This window comes from Centroberyx affinis, unplaced genomic scaffold (genome assembly GCF_046629955.1).
Source record: "Centroberyx affinis isolate AG114_WGS23_722 - 3 ecotype Tasmania unplaced genomic scaffold, CSIRO-AGI_Caff_v1 ptg000718l_1, whole genome shotgun sequence".
NCBI classification, from domain to species: domain Eukaryota; kingdom Metazoa; phylum Chordata; class Actinopteri; order Beryciformes; family Berycidae; genus Centroberyx; species Centroberyx affinis.
The window spans coordinates 226387-250020 of record NW_027279335.1 but is presented as its reverse complement, the minus strand read 5'-3'; the positions used below and the strand labels follow the sequence as shown (position 1 = coordinate 250020).

The following is a 23634-nucleotide window of genomic DNA, read 5'->3' as shown; positions in this document are numbered from 1 at the left end:
GACAGATAAAGATCCTGGAAGTTTACTTGCCAGTAGCGTTAATTGTGACTTAATGAATGTGATGCCTCTCCCTTCCCCCTTTCTTTTTACTCATTTTGTCCATCAGATATGTACCAGCCTCACGCATTAGCGCTCATCTTTGCTGCAGTGAAGAACCCGAGGTGATCATAATACAACCAGACGTTTAGGCAGGGACTAGCAGCACAGTGAACTCTGTAAGCAGGCTGTGAGGTGCAACAGATGGCAGACAAATGATGTTTCAGCACCCGGAGCCAGGACAGCTCCTCTCCCTCTCTTCGTCCATAGTCCCCTCATCATCTCGTTCTGGTATTCCACTTCCAGAGCTGCCTGCCTGTCTGTCGCCTCAGCTTTGAGCCTTGGCGCAGTAGCAACAGTGCAGAGGTCTGATAGGAAGGCTGAGGCAGGGACGAGCCCTTGGATCTTAAGGTGGAACTGAAGAAATAGAACACAGGCAACTGACTGAATTTCTATGACACCTTAACTAAATGTTGGTGAGGATTCATGCATACTAGTAGGATTGGGAATCTGCTGCCCAGTCTCACATGCCAATTGGGCTGGGCCTTTTCTGGACTCACCTGCTTCCAAAATCATTCACCTCAGGCGAGTGGGCAAGCTTAAATTAATGCCCAGATCACCAAAATGACCAAATCAGAATGCCATGCAGGTCTTTGGACCTGTCATGGTCATACCTATGTAAATTGCAGTATTATTTTGCCCACATAATAGTTATTTGTAGGTGAGGCCATTGAAATCGAGATTTTGGCCAATTCACTAACATTCCTCAACCAACTCCCCTAAATTACTGTAGCACATATAAGATTCTTTGAAAGGTGACATAAAGACTTTGAGTAAGTAGTTTGGCCTTTCAGAATTGCTGATGTCATTCCTGCAAGACTCTGGCATCATGGCCAGTAAGTCAGGCAAGCAAGAGGGTTTTCCATCCTAGAATCTCAAATCTGATCAGAAAACACTATATAAACATCATCCAGGAAACACACTATAAAGAACGCTTCGGCCGCAAAGCTGCCAGCCTTGGTGGATTAGTCTTCCAGCTGAAGCACACAATTCGTGTTTCCGGTTGGTGATGAAGGGGTTTTTGTTTGCATAGAGTTCTTTTCGAGTTCTGCTTTGCATCACAATTTGATTTGAATAAATTTCTAGTGACTTAAGACGAAAACTCTGTTCTCTTAGCTCAGGCGACTGATGAGCAAAAAATGCGCAAATTGCCCTTGCAGTGCAATCTTAGTGAATCTGGACCTCAGTGTTTGTAGTACCAACTATAGCAGGCAGGATCACTGAATTACCGTTGGTTCATTGTCGGTTCTCTGGCCATGAAGGTGTTTTTCCAGTCATGTATATTAATAACGTTGAAGAAGGGAAAGAGGGTGGGGCCTGGATGATGTTTATTTAATTCTTTCTACTTATGCTAATTGAAATTATGCATGTTTGTTACAGTGCTACTCCCAGTGGTTTTAAAAAGTGCTAAACAAGCAATCTGATAATGCAATTGAAATGCTTTGTTTGGGTTAATATTCATAGTTCATCTGATCAAAGCTTATGTACAACCTTAGTCAATGCATTACTCAGCGCCCGCTCCCGCAGTCCCTATGGACACTTTTGCTCAACATGTAAACACACAAATACACACACACATAGACACACATGCACACAGGCAGTGGCTGTTTAATATTTATGGTCTGCAGCATTACTTATCATTATAAATATTTATTGTGATTTACTCTGTGTCCGGGTCCCTTTCTTTCTCGCTCTCTCTTTCTCTGTCTCTTCCTTACCCTGGAGACTTTAGACACCAGCAGCTGCTCATATCGGTAGAATCACTCTGTTTTTCTCTCCTTGGGTTTCAGAGCATTTGCCTTCTTTCATTTCTTATTTATTGCATGCCCTCAGTTGTTTTTCTTTTTTTTCACTTTCTCTCTTCTTTTACCATTAGATTGCTAATGGTTTTCAGGTGTTGCATTGATTCCCCCTCTCTCTTTCTCATTCTCTTTCTGTCTCTGTTTTGCTTTCTTTTGCTCTTTCTATCCATCTGGCTCTACCTCTGTGTGTATATATGTATGTGTTGGGGGTTAGTGGAGATGTCTGCATGTCTAATATGCATATCGAAGAACTTTTTCCTGCACCTTCCTTTCTTCTTATCCTCAGCCTTGATGTTATGACATTTATGGGAGGCAACATTCTTCCTGAGGCACAGATCTATCTATTACGTCTGCTATGGTTAGACCAGAATCATACATATATAGTATCTCCTGTGGTTGTGTACACAGCTTGTCAGTCAGGGAGTCGAGGTGACATAAACCAAGCTTGTTTTACCACTATCTTGTTCTCCCCAATGCCTTTTATGGGCTCCATGCAGATGCTGCGTGTTTGAGGGCTATGGCACAATGATAAATGCCTCCGGCGGAAAGTTATAAATTACCAAGTGGAGGATGTTGCGCCAGCACCGCCATTTGGATGGCTCTTTATGGGGGTAATATTCACAACAATAATTATAATTCATTATTGCAATAAAAAGGGTGAGGCCCGGCTCTCTCCTGCCAGTGGTAGCTGCGCAGAGTCACTGTTAATAATGAAGCACTTATTATGGGTGTCCTGACATTGGGAGGCGGGGTGTGTATGGGTGGACAGTGTAGGTGGGTGGTGGGTGGGTGGGGGGGTCTGGAGATTAGAGGAAAGTCTGAACATTCCCAGAGTGCAGTGGGGTTGGTTGATGATATCAATTCTCTACAGAAGTATAATTTGTTCGTTCATTCATTTCATCCATCCACCACACATAATATCTCAGACACCACGGATCAGATTTTGATGAAACTTGGCGAAATGATGCATCTCACCACTGTGTTGCAACATGTTCAAAATTGCAATGATTGGCCGAAGCGGGCGCTACAATTACAGTCAAAAGCATAGTTGACTTAGACATAGTTGTTCCTGATTGGCCCAGACAGGGAGTGCATCATTCGTGCGGGATGACATGTTTCCCGTTGTCCTCTTTGACATTGAAAAGGTCAGTGTGTTTGTGTCGTCCCCTGAGCTCAACCCCGCTCCCTCAACAGATAGCTGCAGATACCAAGCACATCCACTCATCCACTGCTGTGTCTTTTCCCTGATATTCAGTGTGTTAGCTTTCTCTCCATTTCACTCTTCATCTTTCTCCGCATCCTCTTGTGTTAATCTCACTCCTTAATCGTTGAGGACAGAGATATAGAAAGAGAGAGAAAGAGAGGGGGAGGACGAAGGCCTGCCGACGAAGTGAAGCTGCCAGCCACACAGTACTCATCGTTAAGCCATTTCACTGGCAACTCTAACTGTATCTCCAAGCTTATGCCTACAATACAACCCTCCCTCTCTCTCTCTCTCTCTCTCTCTCTCTCTCTCTCTCTCTCTCTCTCTCTCTCTCTCTTTCCCCCTCTCTCCTTTGTGCCAGAGTAAACAGCTGTTTTTTTCCCCTTGTGGTTCACATGCGGTTCACATCATTATATAGTAGCTTTGTATTCATGTAAACAGTACTACTATAGAATATCTCTTGCAAGCTGTCTTGGTATACTATGAAGACATCAGTCCTTTATTGTACTCCTCTTTTACAAAGGTATAAACTGTGAGAAAGTGGTTTCATTGTTAAAGTTCTCTCGCTCTCTCCCTTCCTCTCTCTCCGTCTCTATCTCTCTGTCAGCCTGTCTTCTGGGTGGTCAGGAGATAATAGAAACAGCCTGTTCAATTCTGTCGGCAGGCTGCGGTCGCCGTGAGCGCTCCCACCTGTTCGTTAATGGTTTAGGGAAATAAAGCAGTCGTAAAAGTGCGCTCGCCATCGCCATTACGCTAAAGTGTCCGCAGTAAAAGCGCACACAGCTCCCATCAACACCCGCCGGTGCTCTAGGTCACAGCTGGGGGACTGCCGTGGGATGTGGCCGGTCCTCCTCGGATCCAAAGTAGGTGAAGGATTTTCCACCAGAGACCCGTGGCTGAATAGGTTTGAGTTTTGCCTCCTGTCTGTACTGTCCTTTCTCCCATGTCGAATATAAAGACTGAGATCTTGCAGCAGATAGGTAATGATGGATGGGTCAGTGCTCTTGTTAGTTCTTTGATAGAAACAGGCGTGTTGAGTCAGTAGCCCCTTAGGATATCCCCAAGCAACCAGTAAGATCTGTAGCTGGACACATCTCAGCTTGGCTCCAACATTAGTGTCAGAGTTTTTGTGCTTTCCCCAAGCTGCTGGCATCTCTCTGAGTCTTGTTCTATAGTACTGATCAGAAACAAGTACAGGTTCTGCACAGTCCCATGGTGTATAGATAGAAACAGAGGGGAAGGATGTGACCAGGAACACAGGGAAGACAAACACTATTAATGTCACTGTTAAAATGAATGTTTTCACTCACGGTCATTACCCTGACGATACGTACAACATCTTTGTCTGGTCCTCTGTCCTCCTATGTTATTTTTGAGAAATAAATGTTTGACAATTAAAATCCATTTGTCTTAAACCACTAGAATGCTCCTTCCCTTCCCTTAGCTTCTGGGTTTTAAAACCTCTTGAACCCTGCCTGTCCCACTTGTGGGTCCATCATTGCAAACGCATGTTGCGCGAGCAAGCTTTGTTCAAACCCACAGAAATGTATTTAAAATTCTAGTCAAGATCCCAAGGTTTCCAAAGACACCAAATATGTCATCATAAATTAAATGTGATTGTGTATAAAATGATGAACAAGACATCTAGATTTTTTTTCATTTGATGTAATGGCGCATCCATTAAAAAAAATGGTGTCTTTGAAGTTTGAATATTTTACTCAATATACAGTAAGTGTATATAGCTTCAGTGAAACATTGGAACAAGCAGATACAGAATGATGCATAGTTTGATAGCGCACAGGTATAAAGGAGTGAAGTGTCTCAACTTGACTTTTGTCTCTCTTTGAATTTACCTCTTCATGCCCACAGTGGTCAAAAGCTGTGAGTGGACTGGGAGCTGCAAGCTTCCTCACTATTGATCCACAGCCCATATATTAGAGCAACCCATGGGATGCACTAGAATCATATGACCCTGACCCATCGTGATAACATGAACGTGATAACATGAACGTGATAACATGACGATGCTCACATTTCAAAACAGCTGTTCTGTGAGGCAGTGATATCCCAGTTGTAAAACATCTTTGTGGAGATTGATGTATGATCTTGTAATGGATGGAGAGAATGTTAGAGTGTGAGAGACGCAGCCTCAGAGGAAGGCCGCAAGAGAAGAGCTAACCAGAGCTGAGGAAGATAACTCGACAACCGTGTCTTCATCGTTGTTTCTCACACAAAGACTGTCAGAAACTGGACATCTTCACTTTGGGGTGTGTGTGTATGTTTTTTGTCTTTTCTATGTGGTTGTGTTTAGGTGTGTAACATGGAAACAGAGGGGGTTGTCTGTGTTTGAACTGGGGGTCATGTCTATTTTGACAGCAGGCTTTGACAGCCAGTAATTGGTTTCCTTTTCCAATGCTCTCCTTTCTCAAAGCTGCAGCAGGAAAAAGCAATTTTGAGAGCCCATCAATTCAAATTCCAGCTCACTCAAGATAGAAAAGCTTGTGCAGCGTCAACCCCCCCCCATGGTCCCCAAGATAGCAGGGCTGATAATCTGCTCCTGCCCCACCCCACCACCACACACACAGTCCCCAACAACACACACACACACACACACACACACACACACCCATACACCATACCCCCACTTTCTGTCACCCATGAGGGGAAGCTCTCATTTCCACCTTCCTCTAGAAAGCAATTGAGTGTGATAATAGGAGTTTATACTGTAAACGGTTGGGGAGCATATTTACCCAAAGACTGAATAAACTTCTGGAAACACCTTGCACCTTTGTCCACCTATATCCTTTGCACATATGTCCGCACGCAAACATGCACATATGCACACACACATGCACACACACAAACACACAGTACACAAACACACAGTACACACACAAACATGCATGCACATCCTCTCATACTTGCATTAACATGCATGAGACACACACACACCAGCACACCGGTACACAGGTGCACCCACATGCACACACTCACAAAACACACTCCCACACAGAGTTGTGTATGCCTGCTGGCTTGCCTCTCTGATGGGAAGAAACACATCATTTAACCAAACTGGTCAACTGAGAACTAATTTCTCTTTTGTAGTTACTGCCTGAGGACCCTAGGGCTTGCAGAGTGTATATTGGCAATCAGCACTGCGCTGACGCTTTGTGCAGCCACTCCTTAACAGCTTACTTTGGATTTGATCAGGATGCTGACTTGATACCCCAGTGCTCTGCTCTTTAATGTTGAAGAGACTTTCACCGCTGAACTCAGTCTAGGCCCACTGTTCATCTAAGACACTTAGACTTAGGTTACTCTGTTGATAGTATGCCATTACATACACTCATGGCCTCTCTTGGTAGTAAAAGTGCAGGCAATCAAATGACAGGGTTTTGTACCAGCCAACAATAAGCATCTACGGCAATATGCCAATTTGACAGAAAATTCATGCCACACCATGAGAATACACTAAGTATGCACACTGTCTATAGGTTTCACATGGGAAAAAAATCACAAGCCTCCTCCACTGACCTTGAAAAGGGGTCTATGTCCAAACACGATGTGGGATGAATTGCTTTTCTCAGTTGGTATGAAATAACTATTTGTTCCATTTTGCCCTATGAACCAATGCTGTACTTGCACTGCTTGTTTGAAAACATTGTAATTGTTTGTGAGGTCACTGGGGTGTGGGGGGTGAGCAGAGTCAGTAATTAGTGAGGCACATTTATTGCGCCCAGCACTTGGCTTTATTTCCGTGTCATTTCTTTCCTCGTTAAAAATCTGACATTCAGTCTGTCCCCGTCCCACCTCGCTGCCGCCCCTCTCCACCACCCCCAGCTCCCCCCATCAAAAAAGTTTAAGCCACCATGATGAAGCGGGTCGGAGCGCTGTAACACACTGGCGTCAAAGACCCCGGCCCACAGACTGAAGCTGTAGCAAATCCCTGCACAAACCAATCTCCCCCATCCATCTGCTGCGGGCCTTCTGCGTCTAAAGTTGAAAGTCTTTGGTGAGCAGTTGGCAAAGTGACTGGGCTGCACTGTCATGGTGATTGTTTGGTGTGGAGAAAGGGAGTGAGTCGCTGAATGATGAGAAGGGAGAGAAGGGGGGGGGGAGATGGCTATCGTCTCTTTCTCTCTCTTTCTTTCTCTCTCCGTCTCTCTCTCCCTCTCTCTCTCTCTCTCTGTCTGCCGTCATGGCGCGAGGGGCTCGGCCGCGGAGGCAGAGGCAGTATTAGCTCTCCGGCTGAGCCCAGCTCCTGTCACCACCTCGATAGCTGTCACGCTAACACCCCCACTGCTATCATTGGAGCACTTATGGGCCTGTCACTCACCTGGGAGAGAGGGAGCGCAGGCAGGGGGGAGGCATCGAGGGGAAAGAGTGTGCCGAGGGAGATATGTAGAGGAGAGGGGGAGAGAGAGCGGAGAGGGAGGCGGCGCTCGGGACGGAGGGAGGAGAGCGAGGTAAAGACAGAAGGGAAAAAGGGAAAGATAAAGGATGGAGGAAGGAGGGAGGAATGAGAGAGAGAGCAGTTGAGTGGCATTAAGTGATGGGGTCATAGAGACACGACAGATGAAAGCTCACAGGTTAATATGAGAACCTGACTGGAGTCCTAAACACCTCACATGCATTTAGCGTCTACTCTCTACTCAGGGGGATGTGCTGCATTACGCTGTGTGTGTAGCGACAACAAAGCCAGGGCCATTTGGACATTAAAGAGGAACATTGATTCACCATGCAGGATGATGTGGAAGCGCTCTGTGAAATTACAGGCTTGAGCTAAACAGCATGGTGTGATTTTTAGAAGGAGAGAAAAAAATCCTTGATAGCTGCAGCCGTTGTTCCATCTGTGAGACACACACACACACACACACATGCAGTCACAAACACATGCAATTAAAAACACAAAGATAGATATCCCCTAACACATGTACTGGCTCACTCATGTGCGCGTGTACACACACACACAAACAACTAAAAACATACAGACACGTACAATATCCCCCAACACACATATCGGCAACACACATATGCGCATGTGCATATGCCAACATACAAACGCAAAGACTTGTATGCCCCCACACACATATGCACAAACACTGGTAAAGGTATAAGTGCCACACAACAACACACATGCAAACTACATGTGCAACCCTACACACACACACACACACGTGAGCACACCTGTGCACCCAGAGGCCCATATGATGAAGTCGGGATCAGGGCGTCATTGCATCACAGTGACCAGCAGTATGGGTTGACAAAGCATCTGGAGACATGTATGAGTCTGGCCCTCCAACTGACTGCAGAGCCGCTCAAGTGAAACTCCATTACAACAGCCTCTCCAGCCACGATCCATCAGCACAGACACAACACTGTGTGTGTATGCGTGAGTGTATATACAGTATGTACAAAGACAGATCGTGTTAATGCAGCGTTTCATAAAGTACAAGATTCCTGAAAGTGTTGCTTTTTATAGGGCAATTTTTCCAGCCCCCTTTTTCATCTGCAAAGCATATGACAGCAGCCGTTGCTGCCTTTAGGGCAACGGTGTGGCACGTGGATGAAGAAATGTATCAGGTCTCCTGTTTGATCTAATCCAATCAACACCTCCGGAGAGTGAAGTGTGACTCACATGTCCTCTCAGGCAGTCATATGGTCATAGACAACTGTCGAAAATATGTGAAAATATGGAAACTAAGCATAAACCCAGCTGCCGATGGATGATTTTATGCAGCTGTTTGGATGCGGCATGTCAGAACGCTGTGGTTGCTTTATGACAGAATCCCCTCACAAAAACGCACACAAAGAATCTGTACAATGTCTATTATAATAAGGTGATGCAGAAAAGACTTTATATTTAGTCAGAATGTCACAGTCAAGAATTTCTGGTAGTCAGGAAATCACAATTGGACGTAAAATTGAAGCTGACAATCAGTGGCATTTCCATATAAATAAATGTCCATTTTGCTACTTTCTATCACAGATTGATATAACAATAGTGATTCAATCTATAGCAAGTTCATGAAAGCTTTTACATTTGTTAATCTACACACCTGGTGTCTAGTAGATCTTTCCTGGGTTTATTGGGAACAAATAGAAGAACTGGGTGGTTAGCATGAGCAGTGATAGCCACCATGGCTGAATAGACAAAGAAAAGAGCGCCACCTACAGAAACTCAAACTGCATCAACATAAAATCCAAGGAAAAAGACGCCACAGTACTGGACACACTGATTGATTGATGGTGATCTCTGGGAAGTGCAGTGCAGAAACACCACAGCAGGGAGCGCCACTTTAAAGCCTGGCAGTAATACACTGTGCATGTGGTAACTAACAGTACACCATGAATTTTGTTTTCATAACAGTATTTGGAATAGGCAGCAGCACCAGACCAGTTCCAGAGACACATATATACAATCTGTAGACACTTAGCGTAAAACAAATTGAAGAGTTTGCTCATTTGCACATGCAAATAAATGAATGCTAAAGAAGTAGAGAAAATGTAACAATTGCAGGTCAAAAAAAATTAGGTTGAGAAACAAAGTTATAACTGATGGGCAACAGAACATACATGACAAGAAAACAAGGGTGGAAAATAAGGTTTCTTTTTTTTTTTTTTCTCTCTCTCTTTTTTTCTCCAGGCCACAGACGGAGACATAGGCACGTTTGGAACAGTGCGTTACTACTTCAGTGATGAGCCAGACCAGTAAGACACAGCTACACACACACACACACACACACACTCATACAACCCCCCCCCCCCCCACACACACACACACACACATACACACACAATCACATTAATGTTTAATTTATTTAGTCACTTCTGGGTACTCGTAGCACTGTTTCTACCCCACACACAAGCCAATGACAGCTGAGCTGGAACAGTGTCTGGCTCTTCTTCTTTAGGCCTGCTATCCTCAGGCCACACACACACACACACACACACACACACAGTCATATTATGCATTCATTCAGTATCTCCAATGTATCATAAGAACAGGATGGAGTTGTAACTTCCCCATCCACTCAGTGCCGCTTCCTGGTATTTATTGTCTGTTTCTGTGTGTTAAACTTACTGAAAAGTAATTTCTCACTGTGGGATCAAACGAGGTAACACCATCACTTACAGGGGATTCTGATCCATAGAGGATAGGGATAATGATCCTCCCAAATGTTTTAGACTTTTTCCTTGGGTACAGCAGACTTAATAGATGTACATTTTTCGGCATTACCCTTTTACCGCCCCATTTATCCCGTCGTCCTTCGCCTGCCCCTCCGCTGTCATTACTACTCTCTCCCCCCCCCCTCTCGCAGGTTTTCGCTGGACGCCGAGACGGGCTGGGTCCGTCTGCGGGCCGGCCTGGACTACGAGCTGATGCGGCGCTTCACGCTGACCGTGCTGGCGAGGGACGGCGGCGGGGAGGAGACGACCGGGAGGCTGCGGGTCAACGTGCTGGACGTCAACGACAACCCGCCGCTCTTCCAGAAGGAGGCGTACGTGGGCTCCCTGAGAGAGAACGAGCAGGCCGCGCAGCAGGTGGCCCGAGTGAGGGTGAGGCAGAGTTACACCTGCACACCTACACACCTACACACCTACACACACACGGTTTAAGCCGGCACACACACCTACATGCTGTCGGAACAAAAAACGGGCACAGCGTTTTATTCGGCCAACCTTTTTTTTAGGACAACCTAGATCAGGACAGATAGTTTTTGTCCTCAGTCCTTTTAGTAGCCATTGTAAAATACCCCATAAACATACACCTGTGACCAACAATAATAAGTGAATAAGTATTAAATATGAATTATAAATATTAATGCACTAACCAAAAATAACCTCTCATACTTGTACTCAGCAAAGTTTTTTAGCTGCTGTTCAAGAACTACATTGCTTGGAGGAAAAATAACTTTTTCTCATGCCTGATTAAAAAGTAGATGATTTCTTTACCATTTGTATTCTTTTTTCTTACAATGGGGTGCTATTGCTGTTTCTTTTTTTTTTAATAAAGGCAGTAAGCCTTGCTAAGCCTCTTATTGCTTAATCATCAGTAAATGTAAAATGACATTCTCAACAATATGCGATAGAAGATTGGGTCGGGGTTTGTCAAAAAGACGCACGCACACGTAAGTACACATACTTTACAAACTCACACAAACATATCTGCAACAATATGTCCACACGCACATGTACATGCACATATAAAACCCACACCTACACACACAGGGATATACGGAGGATTTCATCCTGACTCTGTAAGATACCAACAATCCCCAGACCCACAGCGTTTTGCTTTTGCTGTCCTCCTCCTCTTTCTTTCAGTTTTTTCCCCCTCTTTGTTACTATAATGATGCACTCTGTTGTTTTTAATACTTAATCAGTGCTTTTCTTGTGTTTGCGTATGTTTGTGCGTGTACTGTATCCATGAAGGCGCGGCACAGCGTGTCACTGCCTCGCACGAGGCAAAGGTACGGGGGTATAATGGTAACTAATGGCTCAGCGTTTCCTTTGATTGCGCCCCGGAGAGAAAGACTATTACGTCCCCGTGGCGGTGGGCACAGCGGTGGCTCACCCTGGCAGGGTGCACTGCCTTCCCCCCCCCCGCCGCGTGTTTGCATTGTGGGAGCTTGGCTGATGGCTGGGCTCAACGCTTCACTCGCCGCGTTTGATTAGACCGTGCTAACCTTAAACGCTGTCGTTATTAATACGCTGCCTGAGAGGAATGCGGAAGCCAGTCGCACAATTCTACGTGTCAGCGGTTTTGCCCGGGAACCACATGCTTACACACACGCACTTGCGCGCACACACACACACACACACACACACACAAGTCCGGAAAACGGGGAGAGAGGGAGGAAAGAGGAGAAAGACAGAAATAGGGGGAGAGGATGGGTTGAGAGACAAAGTAAAGAGAGGCTTTTCTGCTATTTACTTCTTTCTTTTTTCCCCAAACAATGCCCAGGAGGTTTGCGCCTTCCCTCTACTGATGCTTTCTAACAGCCATACCTCTCACAAGCCTCCTTTTTTCATTTTCTCTGCAGTTCTTATTCCGTTACTTCCTTTGCCACTCATCTATTTGATTCGCTGCCCCCAACTCCTCTCACCTTGTTGGACGGTAAACGACTGTCTAATATGAAGCAATTTGTTGAAATTTGATCGAGAGGGACGGCTGGGAGGAGAAAGGCTAGGCTTAGTAAGTTGTGGGGGAAGAAAGGTATTGCTTACTCAACGGTTTGGAGCTAAATCAAAGAACAGATATGTGCGTGTTATGGAGAGATACAAGTGAGTGTTTTTGACAACCTGTCCAGCGTCTAATGATGCCAGTGAAGCCCAGTAGACTCCCCTCACAGCCGGAGGAATCATGTTTTTGGTTGCTGCCAGCTCTAGTATAACGAGGGGGTGTCATGATTCTTGTTGTTGTTGTGGATTAGCCCAGCAAAGTGCGGTTTCGTCTGTCCTCTGCTTGCTTGGCTTGTCTTGGCTCGGTTGGTGTTCATCCAATATTGACGCCTGCACCACTAATAACCAGAATCAGCTTTAATCTGTCCAATAACACGCCGTCACTGACTGACAGCTTCCTGGCCGCACACATACGCACACACACACACACACACACACACACAGACACATAGGCATATCCATGCTGTGCAAACGTACACACAAAGACACATAGCACTGTCTACCAGAGCAGCTGTCCCGCCACGCTGTCTGTCCACCTGTCTCTCTCCCTCAAAACTTTTCCTCTCTGTGGACTTTCTTTGACTGAGGCATATGCTAAAGGCAGTGTTTTTAAAAGTACCCCCCCCCCCCCCCCCCCCCCCCCCCCCCGTCTGCCCCCCACACACCTCTCCCCAGGCGACAGATGAGGATTCTCCACCCAATAACTTCCTCACCTACACCATCACTTCAGTGTCGGCCTTCCCGCAGTACTTCAGCATCATCATGGTGGAGGGCTACGCAGGTATGCTCGCCGTTCAAACAAACACACACGCACACATGCATGCACACACACACACACACATACACACACACAAGACAAATTCTTCACCAGCGTAACAGTAGTGCAGGGTTTACCCACCTAAACTCAGTTTACTCACCTTTTTATTTGCAGAACAGAGTTCATCCACATTTTTAGGCTGATATAAATCTTCACGACGTAAATTCATGCTATATATCATAGTAAGTAGTTCTGAACCGATGTGAGTTAAATGATGGTGGCAGCGTTTATGGGGAAAAAAGAGCATAAATTATTGATTTTCTGAAAAAGAACTAGAATTAAAGAGAGTTTTGATAATATTGGTGGTTGTTTATGATGATAACTAGCTGGAGGTCATAGTTTACACATTTTTATTTACCACTACATCACTGAGTATGGGTGTATATACAGGTGTGGGTACATACACGGCACACGCAAATGGTCTTGCAGATGCAGGTCACTAACATACACACGCAAGACACACAAGCTCTCTCCCTCTCTTTCTCCCTCACTCTCTCCCTCTCCTCTCTCTCTCTCTCCCTCCCTCCCTCCACCAGTGATCAGTGTGAACAGCCCTCTGGACTACGAGCAGATTTCTGAAGGGATGATCTACTTGACAGTGATGGCCAAAGACGGGGGGAATCCAGCCCTCAACAACACAGTCTCTGTCACTGTGGAGGTGATCGTAAGTATACCCCTGCAGCTGCACACACACACACACAGAGACACACAGACACGGACTCATGGATTTGGGTGGCTTTTGACATATACCAGAGTCTGCAGGTTTTCATTCCACCAAAACACCACACCAACTCATTTCACTAATTAGTTCCTCCTCCATGGATGAAGGTCTATTAATCAATGAAATTAGCTGGTTTTTGGTTGGGATGAAAACCTGCAATGAAAACCTGACTATGAACCACTAACTTATAATGATTTGAGGAAGTCATTTAAAATAAATTGTTCAATAAATTTGAATGTGTCTTTGATGGATAGAATGTTATTATGTAATAAATAATAAGCAGCAGCAATGATAAGCAACCAAAACTCATAAACGTTGTGTCTACTAGCCCCCTGATGGGCATCCATCTCTCTGACTTTTGGCTCATAAAAGAACAAGTGACAGAGAAGAATGGATAAGTCCAGTTAAGCATATCCTTAGACATCCTGCATGATGGTGCAGAGAGAAAGAGAGTGCAAGATGAGGAAATGTATGATGAGATGCAAAATCAACAGGGAGATATGTGCACAATTCTGCAGTCTCTCTCTCTCTCTCTCTCTCTCTCTCTCTCTCTCTCTCTCTCTCCTCTGTCCTCCAGTGTCGTGACTCACACCGCAGGGGTTTATCAGTAGCTGGCAGCATCACACACACACACACACACGCACAATGCTTTGCACCAGTGTACCACACAGCCCAGATAGATAGTGGTGCCAGTGACTGTTGTTAAAGTGTTAACATTTCTCAGCGGCTCACACAGCAGGGAGCCTCTCCACAAATAGCCACACAACTGGATGTGTTGGTGTGCTATAGAGTCTAATTCAATGAGGGGAGGTTGTGTAAAGTATGAATGCGCCAGGGAAGTCAGTGTGACAGCACATCCTCTTCCGCGTTGTAGTCATTCATTCCTGTCATATTGCGGGTCTTAGCTACCCTTTGTTTCGGTTCAACACGTAATAGTATTTGGCAAGGCAAGGCAAGGCAGCTTTATTTGTATAGCACATTTCATACACTGGGGCAATTCAAAGTGCTTTACAGAGTAATACAAATACAGTAAAGGTAAAAGATGTACAATTAAAAAGTGCAAAAGTACAGACAAGAGATACAAAAGATAAAAGACTTAAAAAGTAAATTAGTGCAGTTCAAAACAAGTGAAATAGAAAGATAAAAGAACACAACAAATACTCCCACTTTTAGATGCACATTGTGAGTGAACCCATATGTTTTTCTTGAATTTTCTTATCCCCTGTCCTTCCTGATTCTACTCTTGATCTGATATTTACGTCAGATCTCGCTGCCTAAGGCAGACGAGAATCATAGATTCTCCTCTTGGTGAAAAACCTCACCATCCACAGATGGATGAGAATCATACAGGGTAAAGCTCTGTCCCCCCCACATACAGTGTTCACTCGTGCGCAAGTAAGCATTACCCGGACAAGACAAATGAAAATTCATACTTGCCCGTGTCAGCTCTGTGGGGATCCTAAACAGAAATAGTTAAAAAAGTTAAAAGTTTTTAGCTTTGACTTAAAAGTTGTCAGAGTCGGGGCTTGTCTAATATCATCTGGGAGGTTATTCCAGGTCTGTGTTGCATGATAACAAAACGCTGCTTCACCGTGTTTTGTTCTAACTCTTTGGACAGCCAGTAGGCCAGCCCCAGATGTGGTAGATGTGTAGAAATCACGACCTTCATATAACCGATCTGCGTGATGTCACTCCTACACAATTTTCTTTTCATAATTTCTGCTAATTAATGTTTTATTGATTTCCACTGAAATATGCTAGACCCAATGCTAATGTGTGAATCTGTTTTATTTATTTATTCATTTTTTAAACCAAAAGTGGCATTTTGACTCCCTTAGCGAATTGATTTGAGCTGTTGTTGATGTTTACCCCTCCTCCAGGATGAAAATGACAACCCACCCAAGTTCAGCAAGCCATCCTACATTGTCAAAATCCCAGAGAACATTATTGCAGGTGAGTTACTTTGTAAATTCGGGGTCACAGAGATGTCAGCTGAATGCATTTCGTATTCCACACAGCCAATACAACACTCAGACAGCACTCCAAACAGCGCATACTTTTTTTTTCAATGACTTAAATGCATCACCTTCCCCTGTGCCATGCATAGCCCACAGTAACCTCCGTCTTGAATTGCCGTACTATTAGCATATTCAATTATAGCTCTGCCTTCTTGGTGGTAGTGTTTTTTTTATTTGCCTCCACTGGCCTCTACTTTCTTTTTTGTTTTGGTTTTGCATAGTATTTTTAAATGCTTAGTGAGAGTGCAGTAAATTGACTATTCAAGGCAAAAATCGCCGGCTGCTATATTCATTCTCATGCATGCATTCAGAAGACTCTTTTATCCCAGACAATAGATTAGTTTCCAGTCGCTGGGGGGGGAATGAGATATTTGACCGCCCCCCTCTCTGTCTGAGCTCTAGCAGGCACCGGCCAGTTTTTGTGTCTCCGAACCGATTCGAGGGAGCACATCGCTGAGCAGCTCGGGCCGGAGCTGAGATTTAGCGGACTATGGCTAAAGTGCTTGGGCCCGGAGCTGGGGGCCCAGGGCTCGGGCTGCGAGGCTGAGCTCAAGGCTAGCCCCGGGGCTCTGGCTAGCCTCTCATCCCCCTGCCTGCCTGAGTATTGATCAGGCCTCTGCCAAGTATGGGCTGTGCCAAACAAGCTGATAATCCACTAATCCATAAACCCACTCACTGCCATGCCGTCAGTAGAGCCGGGGATGGGGGCGGTGAGGAAATTAGCTCTCTCTGAATGCCATTACACTCTGTCTCGATTTCTCTGTCTCGGCCTCCGTCTCTCTCTCTCTCTCTCTCTCCCTCTCTCTCCCTCTCTCTCCCTCTCTCTCTCCCCTCTTTACTATACTGCACATATTTTTTCCCATGACTCACTCACTCTCTCTCTCTCTCTTTCTGCTCTGTTTTTTTTCTCTTATTCCTTCTTTCCCTCACTCTTTGATTTTTAACTTTCTTTCTGTCACCCCCCCCCCCCCCCCCCCCTCTCCCCCACAGGGGCGACAGTGCTGCTTGTGAATGCCACTGATTTGGACGCCTCGCGGGAGTTTGGCCAGGCCTCACTCATCTACTCCCTGGAGGGCTCCTCTCAGTTCCGTCTCAACTCGCGCTCAGGTGTGTGTGTGTGTGTGTGTATATATGTGTGAAAGTATGTCCATGGTTACACTTGTCATTGTGACAGGATATTTGAAAACTGATTCTATTATTTCTTTTTTTGTTTCACATCACATTTGGATTTTTTCAGACCGTATCACTGTATGTCCCCACTTGCCCTGAAGACGGCTGTTTTGCATCTCCTGCGGCAGTTTTTATTTAAATCTGGGTCTGCATTACTTTTTCCTTCTTTCCCTCTCCATCTCTTGACGTTGCTTGTATGCACATCTTGGCTGGATTGCGACCCAACCGCATTAGAATCCTGATCACTATTTGAACCTGACCACTTCCATAGCTGGTTTTGTAGAGCCGATAGCAAAATCTTTATAATATCTAATCTAATATAACATAAGTGATTGTGTGTGTGTTTCAGGGGAGATCACCACCACAGCCTTACTGGACCGAGAGCTGAAGTCGGAGTACATCCTGATCGTCAGAGCTGTGGACGGAGGGGTTGGCCCGCTACAGAAGACTGGCATCGCCACGGTAACCACTTTGCCACCATCACCCACCAGACCCCGCCTAACTAACTCTCATTTCCTCCCACTGTTTAATGAGTGTGTTTACAATACAACAGTTTTGGTTAAAACTATTTCAGGTATTTTATGGTACATAAATTGCGAGGTATCTGTAGTTGGTTATTAACAATTTCCCTCATTCCCTCTTCCTCCAGGTGAACATTACCATCCTGGACATCAATGACAACGCCCCCATGTGGAGAGACGAGCCATACCATGCCAATGTAGTGGAGAAGAGTCCCATAGACACTGATGTTATCTCTGTGAGTTCACCCTGCCATTAACCAGTTAGTGCTAAACACTAACTGGTTATTTAAATGGTTCTGTGAAAAACACTCAAATGAGCCCACTGGTATTCTTTCCAAACCCGGGTCACATAGCATTTGCCAATAATTCATTTTGCTTAGACTAAGACATGGGCGGGGTTTGCTGCATCGGGACAATTCACTGAAATGTTGGCTTCTAGTTTTCTACATAAATGTGAAGTAGAAAGAACGCCAGTGTCCTTCCTTTTGCTGTTCAAGTTTTGATTTATGATTTTACTGCATGATTTGATTTTACTCTGCGGACCTGGATCAAACAAAGGTGTTTTTGTTTTTTTTATGTAAATAGATGGGACTTTAGAGTAACCAGATGGTGCAATAGCTATGCATCGTACAGTGATCTTATATATCCTTGTATCTGTGATCATATAGATTGAGAATGGAAACATGTAACACAGATAAAGAACAGATCATTATACATGAAATCAATACATGTCGAAGGAAGCTCCAACACGCATAATCCTCATCAGGCAGATCGATGGACAGTTTACCATCACTGCGTAGGTCATCAGAAAGTAAACACTCTAATATTATCCCAAACTCTCTCATTGTCCTGCTGGTGTCTTTGGCAATGTGTTGTTGTTAATTAAGCCCTGATTGTCCATTAATTAAAGAGGCGTCAGTGAGTGTAATTAAGGGAGTCCGATTGCTAATTAAAATGTAGCCTGCAGTCATACGCATAGCAAATTACTCAGCTGCTAGGCTGAGGAGGAAGCGAGAACCCATCTTGCAGAACAAGAGAGAGGAATGGAGAGATGGCGAAGGAAGAAAAATGAAGGAAGCAAGTGTTTGCGCTGCTAAAATGTGGTCGCATTTTTCCCCTTTTTGCTGTTTTCTTGTAGCTATTCCTCAGTTGAGTTCATTCAAGGTGCATCCAGCGATGCGATGCATACTGTAGGTGACTCTCTATGCTCTGTGGACAGACACTCTTGCCCCTCTGACCATTTTTCAATAAATCGGACCACCCAGGCTTACAGTCCTGTAATTGGCCCCGATGTAGCCCCGGCCCGGCCAGTGTTTCCATGGTGACAAGGGGCCACCTGCTGAGTCCTCCTGGAGGTGTCCAGTGAGCCGATGAATTTGGTTGCTGTGCCCAAAGCAAGGATCAGACCCCCCCCCAACCCAAAATCCCAGAGCGCTCCCTCCCACTGCAGCCTCAGTTAGCCATTTACATTCAGCACCCACACACCTACTGCCACACACACAGTGAGCCTCCTCTAATATCTCATTCAAAAACAATATTCTCTTTTCTGCCGCTCTCCACTCAAACCAGGGCAGCAGTTCAATAGACAAGGCTAATGTGTTTGCCCGCCATCTTTTAATGTTCTCTCCTCAGACAAGGATTGATTAGTTCAACTGGCCCCGGCTAGCTATGAATACACTTCCCCACATCTTATATCTCCCATCTTTGCCTTTGCAGTTGCTAATCAATGGGCCTCTGAGATGCCTGTCTTCCATGTCCCCTTAATAATTAAACACCTGCAAAACCTTTGTTCCTCTAATGACCAATTAACTAGTTCCCAGCGTTTTTCGTCAGCGCCCTGAATAATTGAGCAGCTCTTTAAAAAATCAGCCAATGTTTTTTAGCCAGGCTCCCGGCCTCACGCATTAATCACCCATCACCACTTTGCATCGGAAGAGAGACATTATCATTTTTCTTTCACCTGACTGATGGGGGGGAGGTGGAGACGTGCTCATTACTATTAACTCCCACTCCTCTCTCCGGCCTTTCCCGTTTCCCCTCCTCGTTCCTTACTCCCCACCCCTCTCATGAGCGCCTTTTTTCTGTCTCAATCCCTTCCTCTCCTCACTCCGCTTCTCACACCCTTTGTCTCGCCTCCTTTTTTACTAGACCTTTATTTAACCACGCAGTCTCACTATTCATGTGGTCAGCCTGGCAACGAGGAACTCACCTCTCGAGGAGGTGATGAAAGAGTTCAGGCCGATGAAAACATTCAGCAAGGCTTCTCCCGTCGCCCCCATGTGCAGGTACTGGCAATGGACCCTGACGACGGGGACAACGGGACGGTGGTGTACACTATCAGCCCCGAAAACCCCTTCTACAACATCAACAGCAGCACCGGGAAGATCCGCACCAGTGGGGTCACTCTGGACAGGGAGAGCTCCAACTCCAAGGACTCGCTGCTCATGAGGACCATCGTCATCTCAGCCGTCGACCGTGAGTTGTGTGTGTGTGGTGTGCGCAAGGTGTGAGTTTGCATTTCCATCCATCTCGACAGCTTAAGCGCGTATTCGACTGCAACAGCGCGACACACCCAGACCATCTGTAAGTAGGGAGCCTTTAGCAGGGAGCCTTCAATTCTGAGCGATTAGCGCGTTTCTGCAAGCCTCATTCCTCAAGTTTTATGTTGACCATGAAACTTTTTATTGTGGCTAATAAACTCTCTTGACCGTGAGACGTGGGATGTGCCTGTCTGAATGTGTCCCTCTGGCGCCCTCTTCAGGCGGCAGGCCTCCACTGCGCGCCACGGTGAGCACCACGGTATTTGTCAACCTGCTGGACCTCAACGACAACGACCCAACCTTCCTCAACCTGCCCTTTGTGGCTGAGGTGCCAGAGGGCCTGCCGAGCGGATCCTCTGTCTTCAAGGTAAACACTAGACAAGGACCATATTCAGGCATGCAGAGCTTGCAATACAAATATACCAAGATCTTAAAACTTGCTTTGTATGCTTCAAGGGAGCCAATTCAGCAAACACCAAGTCCCTGCATAATTTGACACCAAAACGTCCAGACAGGCTAATAATGACTTTATGGGGACAAAGTGGAGCAATGACTGCTGACTGGCAAGATGTTATTATATGGTCAGTGTGATAAATTATTAGACGGAGGTCGCCAAGCAGATGGAGGGGATCATTGGTCTTGAATGCTTTTCTGATATGATTTTTTAGATATGGTTTCCAAATAGATTTCTGGAGATTTTTGCTTGATCTTTGCTCTCCATTATAATGGTCGAAACTTTTCCCACATCTACTCCCCGTTCTTCCATTACTCTCTCCTTCCCTTCCCTTCCCCTCATCTGTATCCTCTCCCCGCTCTCTCCTGGCCTCCCTTAGGTCCAGGTGGAGGACCTCGATGAGGACAAGAACGGCCTGGTAACAATGGCTCTACAGATGGGCATGCCCCGCCTGGACTTCTACCTCAACACCTCCACAGGGGTGCTCACCTCCACGGCAACCCTGGACCGCGAGCAGATTGGCCAGTACCACTTGAGGATCATAGCCTACGATGCAGGGAAGTTCCCTCGCACCTCGACTTCAACCCTCACTATCACAGGTGAGAGAGTCTGTGTCTGTGGTTGGCGGTGATGAGATGTTCAGAATGGGTTCGAACTCCCTTTGCCCCCTCTGAAGTTAGCCTAGGTATGAAACTGGTGAGCCTTGGTGTGACTGGATTTCTGATCCTGATGTGAAGAGTTGAATTGTGCAAGATACTGAACCACAGGCAGACTCAGAAATATGCTGAGTAAGATGCTACCACCTGCTGGTGGGATGCGGAAACCCTCAAAGGAGATTAATGGTCTCACTGCTGTGAACATGATGGAAAAGGATTGGAGGAAAATTGAATAAGGGGCACTGGCATTTCTCACATGGATCAGATGAGTCGGAAACGTCAAAATGTCTTCAAATTGAGGAAAATAAATCACATGTATGGATCGAGATGAAGCTTAAGCTCTCTTTAACCCCTCTGTTTTATGATAATAATGATAATACGATACTTTATTGATTCTCGTAGGGAAATTCTCTTCTTGCTTGGCGCTCTCCACATAGAGGTCAAAGGTCATCAACAGAGCAGCAGCCCTGAATCACATAGGAAGTCTGTGTCTTGCTCAAGGACACTTCAGCAGTGCGGATGCTTACCGACACCGGGTGCTTGAACCTGAATCCTTTTGTTGAAGGACTGTCTCTCTACTCACTACACCCTACTGCCTTATTTGTCCTCATGTCAGTCTGTCTCTATCTGTGCGTGTGCGTGTGCGTGTGTGTGTGTGTGTGTGTGTGTGTGTGTGTGTCTCTGGGTCAGTTCTGGACGTGAACGACGAGACGCCCACCTTCTTCCCCGTGGTGTACAACGTGTCCCTGCAGGAGAGCGTCCCTAGGGAGCACCCCGTGGCGCACCTCAACTGCTCCGACAACGACGCCGGCCTCAACGCCGAACTCAGCTACTTCATCACAGGTCAGAGGTCAAAGCGGGGAGGTGTTTGTGTGTGTGCCAGGGCTGTATGTATGTACTTATGGTGTGTGTTTGAGTACGAGAGGAGCTCCTTGTGCATGTTCCTGTCACTTTTTGCAATTGTATGTGTGTTTTATAGATATACCCTAAATGAATTTGGTTTTTGTCCGTGTGTTTTGTTGTTCAGGTGGAAATCAGGATGGTAAATTCAGCGTGGGCTTCAGAGACGGAGTGGTTCGGACTGTGGTTGGCCTAGACAGAGAGACCCAGGCAGCATACACTCTGGTTATAGAAGCTATAGGTGGGTCATGTCATCATACCATCTGATAATGATAAAACCCCCTGGCATCTTTTATCATCCTTGCTTTTACACAGTCTTTGTTTGAATTTGTTGTAATAGGGCTTGTTCTCTCGTTTTCTCTCTTGTTTTGTTTTTCGTCTTCAAAGCTGCTCTTCTCCACTTTTGTAAGACGGCAACGATCGAAAGAAAAAACAAAAAAAAAAGCAATGCCTGCACGTCTGCAGTGATTTCAGAGTGTTGCTCAACTGCCTTTGTTCCTGTTTGAAAAGAAAGAACAAAAACTCTGAGGTTTTCCTGTTTTGGAAACCATTGAGTCAGGGTGACTTATCTGCTGAGGGGGCCGTGGACACAAGAGACTGGAGGAGAGGCGGAGATAATGTAAAACGACACAAGAGAATAGAATTACCCATATTGCGCTAATTCACAAGCAACTGAAAATGACCCAACTTTTGAAGATCCAACAATGTTCTGGGCTTCCTTCTTCACAAAAAACTTTTGGTCTCTGCTTTATGAAGATTGATGGATTAGTAAATGTACCATATTCAACACTAAACCAATTCTATTTTTGTAATATCATATATATCCCATTTTGTATTTGGTCATTATTTCATATCTTATGTAAATTTTCTTCAGCAAAATCTAGGTACGGGTGATGGAAATCAGGCTTCTACCTTTTATGTTTATGACCTTAGCCTAGGGTTTGGCCATCATGTAAACTTGTTGTAAATGAAAGTACTGTAGTTTTATTAAATCAAGTTCGGCCCCTGCATGAAAACCAAATGCCCGTCCGTTTGATTTGCCCTGCCGCCAACCCTGAAATTAGCATAAACTAGCATCATTGCGACTGATGCAGTTATGAATGTGTTTGTTTCTGCGCCTATGCAAACAAACTAAACGCAAATGCAAATCTATTCCAGACAATGGTCCAGCGGGCAGCCGGAGGACAGGCACAGCCACTGTGTTTGTTGAAGTGCGGGACGTTAATGACAACAGGCCCATCTTCCTCCAGAACAGCTATGAGACCAGCATACTGGAGAGTGTGCCCCAAGGAACCAGCATCCTTCAGGTGGAAACACACACACTGCAAACACCTCAAAACATATTGCACTTTTAGAAGTCAAACTTGAAAAACACTTTATTTCCCAACACAACAATGACATAAACAGAATCAGTCAATTACAAAGAGTGGTTTCCTTTTGGCAATGGCTCAGGTAGCATGTGCCTGTCTTGTCAGTATTGATAACCCACCATCAGCATGCAGTTAGAGTACGATGACCCTGCCAGCTGGTTTTATCAGGTGTTATTGCG

At 45.4% G+C, this 23634-nt stretch overlaps 1 protein-coding gene across 1 annotated transcript in view; it reads left to right on the top strand.

The window, feature by feature from the left end:
• cdh23 (cadherin-related 23) overlaps positions 1–23634 on the top strand; it is a 164996-nt gene that overhangs the window by 92730 nt on the left and 48632 nt on the right. The window contains exons 14-27 of the mRNA XM_071519622.1: positions 9749–9813; positions 10425–10662; positions 12964–13069; positions 13642–13769; positions 15707–15779; positions 16835–16951; positions 17364–17476; positions 17664–17771; positions 19821–20010; positions 20297–20442; positions 20909–21128; positions 21876–22028; positions 22213–22326; positions 23244–23392. Coding sequence (XP_071375723.1) covers positions 9749–9813; positions 10425–10662; positions 12964–13069; positions 13642–13769; positions 15707–15779; positions 16835–16951; positions 17364–17476; positions 17664–17771; positions 19821–20010; positions 20297–20442; positions 20909–21128; positions 21876–22028; positions 22213–22326; positions 23244–23392 — 1920 coding nt within the window. The remainder of the gene's footprint in view (positions 1–9748; positions 9814–10424; positions 10663–12963; positions 13070–13641; positions 13770–15706; positions 15780–16834; positions 16952–17363; positions 17477–17663; positions 17772–19820; positions 20011–20296; positions 20443–20908; positions 21129–21875; positions 22029–22212; positions 22327–23243; positions 23393–23634) is intronic.